This window comes from Girardinichthys multiradiatus, chromosome 6 (genome assembly GCF_021462225.1).
Source record: "Girardinichthys multiradiatus isolate DD_20200921_A chromosome 6, DD_fGirMul_XY1, whole genome shotgun sequence".
Taxonomy (NCBI): Eukaryota; Metazoa; Chordata; class Actinopteri; order Cyprinodontiformes; family Goodeidae; genus Girardinichthys; species Girardinichthys multiradiatus.
In genome coordinates, this window is record NC_061799.1 from 13,719,559 (window position 1) to 13,732,822 (window position 13,264).

The window sequence follows — 13,264 nt, forward strand, 5'->3', positions numbered from 1 at the left end:
TCGAACCCAGGACCTTCTTGCAGTAAGGCAACAGAGGTTTATTGAACTGGGGTTTAATTAGGGCTATCAGTGTAAAAGGGGGCTGAGTACAAATGCACACCACACTTTTCAGATTTTTATTAGTAAAAAAAGGTGTAATTTACCTTCCACATCACAATTATGCGCTGCTTTGTGTTGGTATATTAGATAAAATTGTATTAAAATACACTGATGTATGTGGTTTTACTGCAACAAAATGTGAAAAGAGGCATAGGGTATGAATACTTTGCATGAATTGTAATTATTGACAGTGGAAAATGCCAAAATTCAAGGTAATTTAAAACTCTAGCAGAAAACACTCCTAGTAATTCTTGTGATTTGACAGTGTTTGTCTTTTTAAATCTATCCTTGTCGCATTTATTGGAAAAAAAAAAAAAATTTCCTTGTGGACCAGCTGCCTGTTGAACCACAGAGCACAGTTCTGGATAAGCTTGTGGGTGTGAAATATATGAAAAGATGTGTGCAGTTTTCCTCTGGGAAAACAGTGGGCAGTGATACATCATTCCAGCAATATTATAAATAATATTAACAAGTAAATCACATGCTCATGAAAGGCAGACACTGCTCTGAAAGTATGCTCTTACCTTGGGAGTTCCTGGAGTGGCTACACCATCCTTGGACGAGGGGTTCTTACTGCAGTCAGAAAACAGGACGAGAAGGAATTTAGTGAAGATTCATAAGATAATGTGGTGCTCAGCTGAGTCTAGACACACAATGCATGCTTGTTCAGCTTTTTCCCTGGATAAAACAAGCAATATATGGACATTTTTAGCACATTGGAGAGCAATTTACTGGATTCTTGTTAATGCATTCGCTTGCAATTTATCTGGCACTCTTCTCCTTGACCCGTTTTTCATCCGTTGCTTTACTGTTTCAGAGTAATTACAGCAGCAGTAAATAAAAAGCAACGCCTTCTTCATCTCACCATTCCCACATATAAACATAGAAAATATAAGGAGGAAGGAAACAACAGAATTCGTCAGTGCTGCCAAATTATGTTCACTGGGAGTATGAAATCTGTTGAGGACCATCAATTGGCTCACTCTGGCTGGAAACAAGTGAGACAGCTTAGATTGGATATGAAGGATGGGAAGTCAAAATGTGTAAAATTGACAGTATTGTGCTTTATTCTGCCAACAAACCAGACATGTGACATTTCTGCTTGTTACTCCATTCTGATGGCTTCTTCTGATGCACTCATTCTCAATTGATCCACTCCTTCTTCCTTCTATTTCCCCCTCTTTTTTCTTAACTCCTACCCCCCTTCACTTTCTTTCACTCAAACACAGAGATACATTTTTCTGAGCCTCATGAAGTGTTGCAACAGGCTTGACATTGACATGGCGAGGCAGGGTTGTCACGTTTGCTTTGAGACCCTGTTAGCAGTCCAGACCCTCGGACACGCTCACACAGGCGCAGTCACTCACTCCTACACTCGCAGACTAACAGATAGTGGCAGATCAAGGAAGGAACAGTGCCCAAAACTGAATTGAGTGCAACCTCTAATCTGACAGCATGCCCTGCTAGACAAAGGATTTCATTTTTCAATGGCTGAATGGGTGGATAATAAAAATAAGAGGCTTTATTTATGTGTTACTTATCTGAAGGAAGAATTTACAAACTGCTGGACAAGGACAGACCAGTGAAGCATCAATCCCTTTTCATTTTTAACATACATATGACCTTTTTTCTCACTCTAAGACATCAAATTAGACTAAACCTTTCTGGTTTTCAGGTGAGTTAGCAATTTTTCTTAGTATGTAATAGAATTTCCTTTAAACCGTATCTATTGGGTCAAGTGTTTTGGTTATCGCAACATCACAACAGTTTGCTGTAGTTTTGGCACATTCCTCCTGACAGAACTGGTGCTGCTGAGTCAGGTTTGCATGTTGCCTTCTTCTCACTGACATTTTCAGCTCAGGCCACACCTTTTATATGGGGGTAAGATCATGGCTTTGTGATGACCTCTCCAAAACATTGACTTTAGGCTTTGCAAGACCCATTTGTGCCTAAGCTTTAACTTCCTGGGAGATGTCTTTAGATGTTTCAAAATTGTTTTTTTTTTCATATGATGCCATCTATGTTGTGAAGCCCAGTAGTCCCCCTGTAGTAAAATAAAAACTCACACATAATTGTGCTACCACCCCTGTTCTTCTCATTTGAGATGGTGTTTTCAGGCTTGCAAGCTTCCCCCTTTGTCCTCTTAATGTAATGATGGTCATTATGGCCAAAAACTTTAATTTTAGTTTCATCAGACCACATGACTGCAGTTGCAAACTGTAATAATTTTTTTATTTGCTTTTGGAGTTTTGGCTGCTTCAATACTGAGTAGTCCTTCAGCCCATGTTGGTAGAGAACCTATTTCATTGTGGATAATGACACTCTCTTACCAGATTCAGCCAACAAAACATTTAGCACCATCTCTGGGACACTGAACTTGTCTCCTTCATGAATGACACAGACATTCCCAAGGGGTTTTTTACTTGTTATTTTAATAGATGAACATGGCACCTTTGGGGAACTGGAAATTGTCCCCAAAGTTGAACCAAATTTGGTGATTTTCCCATGAAGTCGCACAAGGGAGCAGTGAGATTGAGGTGTGCCTCTATTAACCCCAGATGTTGTGAATTTACCAGTAACATACAAAACCTTGACATCATCATCTGGGCTTTCCTAATGGGTTTTATACCATAGTAATCTTAATATATGCACACTTGCACACAAGAAAGTCATACAAAATATTCTACCACATTTTATTAATTTTAATTATCCTAAATGAAGTAAAAGATCAAAAGTTTAGTATGATTTGATGTCAGAAGGTGAAGAAAAAAAGCACAGATTTTTTTAAAGTACAAATAAATATCTGATTTCAGCTGTATATTTTGATTTACCTGTGGGTAATCACAGCTTGATTACAGTAAGTTTATCACCAAATGGGATGTATTTGAAAATGTGGTGTTCACCATGAGGGATGGTTATAAAAAATTAAAGGAAGGAATAAAAGGTTAACTCTTTTGCAAAGTAAAATAACTTAGCTTCCTGTGTATAAAAAGGTCCATTCTTCTTCAGCTCCATATAAAACTTAAGGAAGTATTTAAACTTAAAAAAATAACTGTTGCCATTTGGTTCAAGTTTGGTTTTAGCGGAATGATGCAGATGACAGAAAGCTGCTAAGCTCACAGCCCACACAGCATAGATGGACACACACACAGACACACATATCCCCCCCCCACACACACACACACATACATAAACACAGCAGAATTGTGTCAATATGTTCAGTCTGTTTCTGATTGTGCATCCAAATATTTTGATATTTTAAGAAGGAGAATCAGCTTTCAAGTCACATGATGTTGGTTGAAATATTCCAGTGTCATTGTAAACCATTTCAAGAAGACGATACATGATTAGTTATCATTGGCATCTTATGAGCAGACGGAATTTTAATATTCAATATGTGAAACTAGTTCTATCAAGTTCAAAATACATAAATTGTAGTGCCAGTTTAAATATTATTAACTGAGAATATAAAATGTTGTAATTTGCATGCACATCTCAGAAACCCTTGATTTTCAGGTGTGTCTCTGAAAAATCTGTTTGAAGAGCCAGGTAGCTCTAGGACTTCCCAAAAAGATGGGAAGACAAGAGGTTATGGAAATGGGAACAGTGGAAACATGAATATGGCCTTTATTTTTGACTGTCAACACCAAAAACCCTGCTTCTTTCTATTTGTCATTTCTAAAATGTTTACCATAAACAGTGGTAATAACCATACTCTCTATGTACCTCTGCCAGAGAGCAGAAAAGAGCAGGTAGCACATACACACAGGAGTGGAAATATGTCTGTCATTTATGAAACAATGTGTATTGGTTATCTATATAAAACATAAAGGTGATGTTTGCAACTTAGAAACCATTTTTAGAACATTTCAACTGTCCCTAAATGCCACTCTAACAATATTACAATGTAAAAGCAATACAAAATGTTTGTATATTCACACAAAACCATCCCAGTGTGAATGGCACTCAGATTGTTGCAGTTAATATTTCTGTTCTCTTTAAAAGCAGCATTTGAGTTTGGAGCAGTGGTTTTGATATGGGCAATATGGCTCACTGACCAGGAAGCCATGGCCTACGGGGTGGCAAAAGCATGTTGGGGAATAAAAAATCGGTGACTTGCAACCAGAACAAGTTTTCTATGGCTTATTTGCATGTCCATTCAATGGGGACCAGTCTCCAACCTGTACAGTGGACAGTATAAACTATGCAAGAAAATGTGATTGAAAAGGGTAATGGCAATAAGGTTTGTACCTGTTTCACAGCTTCTGATATGGTGCTAAATTAAAGGGCTATTTCATATTTGGACTGAATTTGATCAGGTGTTGTTCAAAATGTAATTGTCATATCCAGCCAGTGTCTGAGTTTTGTTTGTGTTTTTGTTTTGTTCATTTAACTTGGTCTGGTCCTTTGTTTATCCTCTGTCTCCCTGCAGCCTAGCCCACACCTGTTGCTAGTTCCCCGGATTACCTGGTCCCTCTATTCATTGGTTCACCCTGCTCTCCCCGTTTGTATTTAAGCTCTTTAGTTTTCATTGTTTCCCGCTGGTTCCTTTTTGTTGAAATTCTGTCTAGCACACCGTGATGTCTGGTTATGTACCTTGTGTCTGGATCTGGTACTGGCTCCATAGACACCGATTGTTTTCCCAGCTTGCCTGGCTGTGAGTTAAGAGTATTAAAACTCAACTTACCTCATTCACCTTCTTCCTGGAAATCCTTCTTGCACGTTGGTCCTACCTCAAAACTTGTTATATGACAGTAATATGCTTAGACTGATCAAACTTGAACTGAATAATTGTGGACTGAACAAAGTACTTGAAATACAGATTGAGGCTGATGACACCTTTATTCTCTTCAGTGATTAATTTTCTTGTGAGGGGGCAGAAGGAGAGGCTCTTCCAAAGGTGGTTAGAACCACCAGACAGTTAAAATAAAAACAAACCTAGATTTAAATACAGTACATGACCTGGAATAATGTAAGACCATAAAGATAAGCTACACATAAGTTGAGCAAATGGCCTGAAACTGAGTAATTAGTCAAGCCTTTTGCTTACAAAATCTAACCCTATATGTTACAAACTGTAGCCAATTGTCATGCTACTGAGCATGTGTAAATGAAAGCTATTTCTCTTATGTGTGTACATCTGAGGATGTGCACCTGTACCTGTACATGTTTGTGCTGGCCTACCCTTCAGCAACAAAGAAAGCAAACATAGGCTGACACAACCAAGCTGCCGTGTAATGCAGCTGAATCTGCCAACCTCCCCCGCTTCTTCGCACACCCCTCTCTTACTTTGTTCCTATCTCTTCCTCTCTCATCTCTCTCCCCCCCTCTTCCTCTATCTCCCTTTTATTCATTACCTAGAACCTTTGCGGAGGTAACAACAATAACAGCCACCTCCACCTGCTTGCTGACAGTGTCAAACAGCGACAAGAGAGGGAGCGAGGGAGAGAGAGGACAGCAGTTGCATGCCTGCCACGATGGGGGAAAATTGCCACATTGACAGAGAGGGTGATGGAGAGATGAAAGGAGAGTGGAAAAGGGGGAAAATTTGAGGTGAAAGAAAGATGTGGTGAGGGAGGATGAGCGGGCAACACAAAGAGAAATGATGAAAGGAGACAGAAAACGAGAGAAAGAAAAAAGAGGGAGTGATAGGAAAGTTGGGGCTACCTCTTCTTACGGCATAACACGTCTGCTCGCCTGGTTCTATGAATTTTTGATGTTGGGGATTAGGGGGCCTGAAAACTCCAGCTGGCTGCCATGTCAAAGAGGAAAGAAAGAAACACGGCAAGCAGGAACCCACCAACAAGCCGCTGGAATTGATACAGTTTGAAATGTGTTTTGATAATGAAGTAAGTGTGAATGGGAAGGACAGGTGAGTGCATGGGGGTCCCTCTGACAACTACGTCTTACAGGACTTTGTCCTGTCCCACCAATTCAGACAGGGACGTCTTGTTGAGCTGCCTGAACATGCAGCCAACATCTGCAAGATTATGAACAGGAAATGGAGCAAGTTTAAATAATCATCTGCTGTATGTAATATGGACAAGCAAATCAGGGCTACTAGGTGAATCAGTTTGTTCTATAGTAGGTCAAACTGCCCATCCACCCTCAGCCTGGTTAAATGTGAATATAGTGTCTTGCAAAGGTCATACCTCCTGAATCATTACAAATTTGCTAGCTTTCCATAAATTTTCTTTAACCACTTCGTCTGTACAAGGTTGCGGGGAGCTGGTGCCTATTTTCAGCAGTCTACGGGCGAGACCTGGCAACTTGTCCAGGGGTGCACCCTGGATAGGTTGCCAGTACATTTGTTAGCTTTACAACCAAAAAATGGAGTGCAAGTAGTACTTGTGAATTCAGATTTTTCCAGATAGTATGTAAAGGTTTTTTGTATTTTTGTATTGAGCCTCAACAAGACAGTACTTAGTAGAAGTACAGTCTTCTCAACTGGGACCAACTTCCCTGTTCCTGCCAAAAAAAAAGCATCCCAACACCATGATGCTGCCTTTACCAAGGTTAACAATAGGATGATGTGTTTGTTTGGTTTTCGTGCTTGTAACGTAACAAAATGTAAAAATGTGTCAGGGGAGCTTCTCCACATGTGACCGACAGCCGTCCTGCATTCACTACCTTTAAGTGATAAGGGTTTTCTTGGTGGGATTTTGGTGACAACAGGGTGGAAGACTTGAGAAAGCTCAGTAAGCTGAAGGTACTGATTGCTTTTTGCTTTTTTGTGTCATCTGGCAGGGAGGTAGGGGTTTGGCTCTGTGGATGTAAACTGATTATGGAGAAGGAGGGAGAGGAAGGTAGCAGAGGTGGGAAGAGGAGGAGGAGGTTGGGGGATGATGGGGTATGTAAATTACTTTGTCCCTTGCCACCCCTCAGAGCCACCTGACATGTACAGAGCATGATAGATTTTCATTTGCCAAACTGCACATCTGTGTGTGATTTCCATGTCCACGCAGAAGTTGTGGCCCATGAACAACTGTCACAGCTCTCAGTCGCAAGAGGGCACAGGCTGGCAGTTTTAATCCAACCCACACCCATTTACATGCAGACAGAACAGGGTTGGGAGCAGAAGAAGCAGAAAACAAATAGCAACACGCTGAAGAACTGATATTAGGACACAAGCAGATGCAGCTTGCGCATGCAGCCCTTCGTTTCCATACCCATGGCTCTTTCATTCAGCGACCGCCGAGTGTCATTAAAGGCAAATTTACTACAAATTGGACCAAATTTCCACTGTCACTTTCAATGATTGCTGCCACCATGCAGAGAGCCAGGGAGAAGAATAGGCAGAGGGTGATTTAGCATAAGGTCAGTTTTGTGATATAACCCACATAAAACCCCTCTGCTGTTTTTCACTCTATTTTTCCATTTCTTAATAGAAAACAATAGAATTTATGTTAGATTTTCTTGTGCACATGTTTAAAAGTGCATCACTTTTGCTAATCCCTCACTTTTCTTCAGTGTCTCTTTGGGTTAATGGTGAGTAGGTAAATCAGCCAAGCGTGACATTAGCCACCATCCCATCTCACCCAGGGATGATGCGATTTCCTTAAATAATGAGTGTGTGTGTGTGTGTGTGTGTGTGTGTGTGTCTGTGTGTGTGTGTAGTCTCCCCAGTTGGGTATCCAGAGGGAAGGACAAACTCTAACCTTCATTATTAATTGAAGCACACTTGCACCCTGATACATAACAAGAGGATGAATGGCTTTCCCCTCAGTTTCAGTTCACCTTTATGTATTTTTTTTTTTATCTTCACATCTTCTGCTTTTTGGCTAACAACTAATCTATCACTGTGACAACTAGGCAAACATGAGTCACTGATGAAGGCAATCACTTTTATATTTTAATAAAAGTTTGAAGACCTTTAGACTCGAGACTTTTTATAGTTATCTTGTTTTGCACTCCATTTACTACCTTTAACAATGCAATTAGTAACAGAAAAAAGTTAAGAGAACAGCGGAAAGGATGGAAGGTTTTGCGGTGAAACATGGAAAATCTTGGACTTCCCTGAAAAAAGTAAAAATGTGTTGAGGTGTATGTTACTTATACTAAAACATTTCCAATTAGCCTTTAAATCTCGAAGCCATCTGAAGTGGACTTTACCGATTCTGCATCTTGCTGTTACTTTAACCTCCAACTTCTGTCTGTTTTGTTGTAAAATGAAACTGGCCACTCAAACTCAAACTTAGTGAATGCTTAAATTAATTCACCTTCAGTTTTTTTTCATTTGTTTTCTAATTTTCACTTAGATTTAGAGGGATTTTTTAAGTAAATATAGTTTTATTAGTATAGCTTCTGTCAGATGAATATGACAAAACTGACAGATGGCAAAACTGCAGCAAACAATGTATTGGGAAAGTCTTGAAGGTAAATATCCATTAACACAGCATTGTATCTCATGGTCATAAACATTCCAGTTTTTTTAATTGCTGAAATCAGCTAAAACCAAAGGTGGCTGTCTGGCTAGCTGTTAGCCTTTCAAAAGGCTAACAGCCATAACATGATAATGTTTGTAACTAATATTTTATGAAAGCTTGGTAATTGTGAGCAGATTGTGTCTCTGCTTAATTTTTCTGTCAGTTAATGTTAGTTTCCTTTATCAACTGCAAGTGTATAAAAATACTGTAATTACCACTAGCTAAACGTTTTCCACAAAGACGAACCTCTGAAAATCTATCCATGACAGGGATAGTTCAGAGTTTTCAAAGTCAGGTTCTGTTAAAACGTTTTACTATTCTATCTGCCGTAAATGACTATCTTGGCGTCTTCACTGAGCATAAAACCAGATTAGTCAGTCTTGAAAGCTGAAGCTAACAGCTAGACAAAGAGAGAGGCCAAGACCAAAGCAGACTTCTACTGTTCTAATTCCAATCTCAAAAATGTCTTAGTGGTTCGCTTGAAAGCTATTTTATGAACCTTTGAACTGTTGTCAAAGTTGCATTAGCAACTTATTGATACAGGAGCTGATGATTATTTACACAGGAATTGAAGTGGAAATTAAATACGATGTAGTGTGTCATCAATAATCTTCCTGAGCAAAATACAAGCAGAGAATTGAACATTTAACACGTTTGCTGTCAGAGAAACTACTGAATTAAAAAGTTAGGCAATGTAAAAATTTAAAAAAGGATTTTCTAAAACCACTATTATATTTTTGATTTTACTGTCATTTGCTTTTATATCAGACAGTTCCATGCATGTGTTCCTAGTGTGAGTTATACACAGGAAGGTCATTGGTGGTGCACTCCCTCCTACCTCTGTTTCCTGTGTAAATAACCATCTAATGTAAATGTGAATACGGTTTAGAGGTTCATAAAAGTTTTGGCATAAACAGCGATGGTGTTTTTCAAACAACAGAAGCTCACTTTTCTCTCAGATCCTCCTGTGCTAGCCGTTAGCTTTAGCCTTCAGGACCGGCTAATCTGGATTTATAGCAAAACTAAAGACACAAAGAGAGTTCTCCACTGCAAATATTAACTATTTATATTCCTTAACCAGAAGCTCAGTTAAAAGTGTTAGTTTAAGCTCAAGCTTTTCACAGCTTAGTTCCATCAAATAGTTCACCTAAAAGTTTGCTTCATAAAATAATCTGTTTCATCCATGCATCACTTTCTTACTCTGCTAGTTGAGCCGAAATTGTGAAGAATGCTTACATTTATATTCATTCAATTATTAGTTCACAGCCCTGTTGTTTCTAGGTGATCTATGATGGCAGAATAATGTGTGGTCCATGTACATTGAACTGCTGTAATGGATATGATTTAATGTAATTTATGTAGATGGTAGGGATTAACATTAAAACAACACAAGTTCTTGAAGATGCCTGCATCGTGCCTGGATGTAAGAGAAAAGGAAAAGGAAACATCATAAAGAATATGGAGAATTAAGGATGAGAGGATAGAGACATAAAAAGACTGAACCAGATGATGAGAGTGATTGTAGAGAGGAAGATTAAAGGGATGAGGTGCAACTCAAATTTCAATGCAGGGTGATGCTGTCTGCTGCCCTGTTTCCCCAGGTTAATGGGGACTATCATAAAGCTGGGCCTCTATAGTGCACACCGGGTCACGCAAACACACACACCCACATGTGGGGCAACACGCGCAGGCATACAAACACGCATGTACAAGCATACACATGCATACACACACATTCACAGCCTGGCATGTGTTCGAGGAGAAATATGGATCCTAATGGCTGTGTCCTATCGTTAAAAGGGCTTGGAGTTGATTTATCCCTCGTAAAACGGCTCGTGCAACTGCCATGAGGAGAAGAAAAAGGCGGCGTGGAACCTCAGGTCACAGGTGTGAATCCTAATCCCTGTAGGAAACACTTAGCTTTACATTGACAGCATGTTTATCTCTTTTATGCAGATTTATGGCACCCAAATGCGTGCACAGGAGAAATATTGCTTGGTGAGCCTAACAGAAGGGCTGAACTGAGTTGAAGCCCTCACCTTAGGGGTTAAATGACCCCAACACCAACCATTGTCTACGGTGTTCTTTTCTGGTTTACCTTTTCATTTCAGGCACTGTGTGGCTCATCCTGTTTTAATACACAAGGACCATTAAGTATTACGTAACGCTATGGTTTGTTACATGCGAAATTAAAAATAAATTCAGTTTAAATTTGAACAACTCTCAAACGTTATGAGCTTGTACGGCCTACCTGAGACATATGGCAGCTAGTCTCTCTATTTCTGTCTCCATGTGCTCCTGTAGCTCTCCGGGCCTCAGCAGCACTTGGCAAATTGGACAAACTGGAGCCTGGTTGTCATATAGGGACATCTTCTTTTTACCTGGAGACAACAGCAAAGAGGGACAGAAAACATCAGTACAAAAACAGATTCTGACTCTGTAAATGTAACCCCGAATCTATAGCGTCTTGCAAAATTATTGAACTTCTTCACATTTTGTCAGGTAATGACCACAAAGTCATGTGCAAATAAAATTTGAAGGTACATTTGTATTCAGCCACTTTTGCTCTGATTCCACTAAAAACATCAAGTGCAACCATTTGCCTTCAGGGGTCACCTAAACAGAGTCTAGCTGTTTGTAAATTGATCTCAGCATAAATCTAGCTGTTCTGTGAAAACATCAGACCTTAGAGAACATTAGTGAACAAACAGCATCAAGGAACACATCAAGACAGGCCATGGATAATGTTTTGGAGGAGTTTCAAGCAGGGTTAGGTTAAAAAACATGAAAAAACTATCATTTGAAATCTACTCTAGAGGGAACACAGTTTACATGTGAAAGGTCCTCTGGTCAGAGGAGACCCAAAGTGAACTCTTTGGCCTATATGAAAGGCATGCATGTCATTTATACATGTGTATAAAGGTGTTCTAGCCAGATGAACACAGCACATCATCCGTCATCATCCTGAATCAACCATCTCCACGCTGAAACATGGTGGGGGCAGCATCATCCTATGAGGATGCTTTTCTTGCGCAAGCACAGGGAAGCTAGTCTGAATTGATGGGGGCAAGACAACAACCCTAAACACACAAGCAGAGCAACAAGGGAATGGTTTAGATCAAAGCATGTTCACGTGTTAGAATGGCCCAGTCAAAGTCCAGACCTAAATTTAATAGGAGTCTTTTGGCAAGACTAATGTTCACATATAATCTCTTTTTAATCCATTTGACCTTGATATAATTCTACAAAGAGATATGAGCAAAACATCAATGAAGACTCCAGAAGACTTGCATCTGTAATTGGAGTTAGAGGGGGCTGAATACAAATGCATGCTCTGCTGTTCAGATTTTAATTCATAAAAAAACAACCAAAAACCATTATTTCAGATCTACTTAATAACTATGATCTATTTTGTATTGGTTTATCAAATAAAAAAAATAAATTGAGGTTCAATATTGTATCATAACAAAGGAAAAACCGAAGGATCGTGAATCCTTGTGCACAGCACTGTAAAACAATCAAGCGAAAGGAGGTACAATCCAACACTTTCAGTATAAGCTTTGTTGGTAAAACACTTTTTTCCTTACTCTATAAAGTTGCAAACATTAAGTGAATGTACATTAGATTACTCACACAGATAGCAGACTTTATTGTGAAATGTTGCTCTGGGATCAAAGTGAGGGGGATAGGGGGGTGGAGGACTTAAAGAAATGTCTGCCATGGATGAGATTATGCTGTATAGAGTCTGCCAACACCACCTCACTTCATTGTCCTTGATCAGCAGAACAGCAGGGTGGGGCCCACCTGTTTTGTGTATCAACATGAGTTTCATTGGTCATCCAGTGCTTTGCGTGAAACGTGCACCCTTTGCGTTGTATACTCTTTGAGGCTTTTGTGTTGTATGCGTTCAGCTGTGTGAATCCTGTCCCTTACTGTCACCACTTTGTCTGTCTGGGTTGGCTAAAAATAGCAGCTATTGAAACTGTATCAGTGGTTCATTTTGGAAGACACTTCCTGATTCCCAGTGTTCAGCCAATCAAACATGGCTATTTTTAGCCCATGAACAAAAGGCCCCATCTCAGCCAGGATATCCTGTTTAGACAGCTTGTCACCATGGCAACACAGAGAGTCAAGTGGGGAGGACTCCCTCTTTGTCTTATCTGCCTTTACGCACTAACACAATCACAATCATGCACATGCATTTGTGGCCCTCAGGAGACGTGAATCTCTATCATTAAATACTCTGCATGATGATTCAACAGACAACGCACCCACTCCCTTATTGGGTCTTTGTTAGTGTGTGTGGTTATACAAAGCTGCACCCTTTACTTAAAGGAACCCAGTGACTATGAAAAAAAACACTCAAAACTTTCCGTCATCATGCCTGCCTTTTTCTCTCTTTCAAATTTTTTTCTTCATCTCCTATTTTACCTTGTTTCTTTTTTCTTGTGTTTTTACCCGCCATGTACAGTGGCATACCCATTGGGGTTTGTCAGATACAAACTTTGAAGTGGAAGAAAACAAAGCAGTATTTTCAAAAACATTCCCACTACTCGACGCTGCCACCACCATGTTTCATTGTGGTGATGATTAGCAGTGTCAGTTTTCCTCACCACATACTGCTTTCAATGTTGGCTGCAAAGTTGAATTTTGGTCTAATCAACCTTCTGTTTCTCTTATATTTCCTTAAATGGAATCTATTGTGGTTTCTTTCAACAATGGCATTTTTTTCTTGCTAC

General features: G+C 39.6%; 1 protein-coding gene across 10 annotated transcripts in view; it reads right to left on the reverse strand.

Annotated features, from left to right (window-relative positions):
* rnf220a (ring finger protein 220a) overlaps positions 1-13,264 on the reverse strand; it is a 207,560-nt gene that overhangs the window by 43,618 nt on the left and 150,678 nt on the right. For all 10 annotated transcript variants that reach the window (XR_007038727.1, XM_047368823.1, XM_047368821.1 and 7 more), the window contains 2 exons: positions 10,777-10,906; positions 624-672 (listed from right to left, as the gene is read on the reverse strand). Coding sequence is in view for 9 of the 10 variants with exons in the window: in XM_047368823.1 (XP_047224779.1) it covers positions 624-672; positions 10,777-10,906 (179 nt within the window). In the remaining variant the exon portion in view is untranslated. The remainder of the gene's footprint in view (positions 1-623; positions 673-10,776; positions 10,907-13,264) is intronic.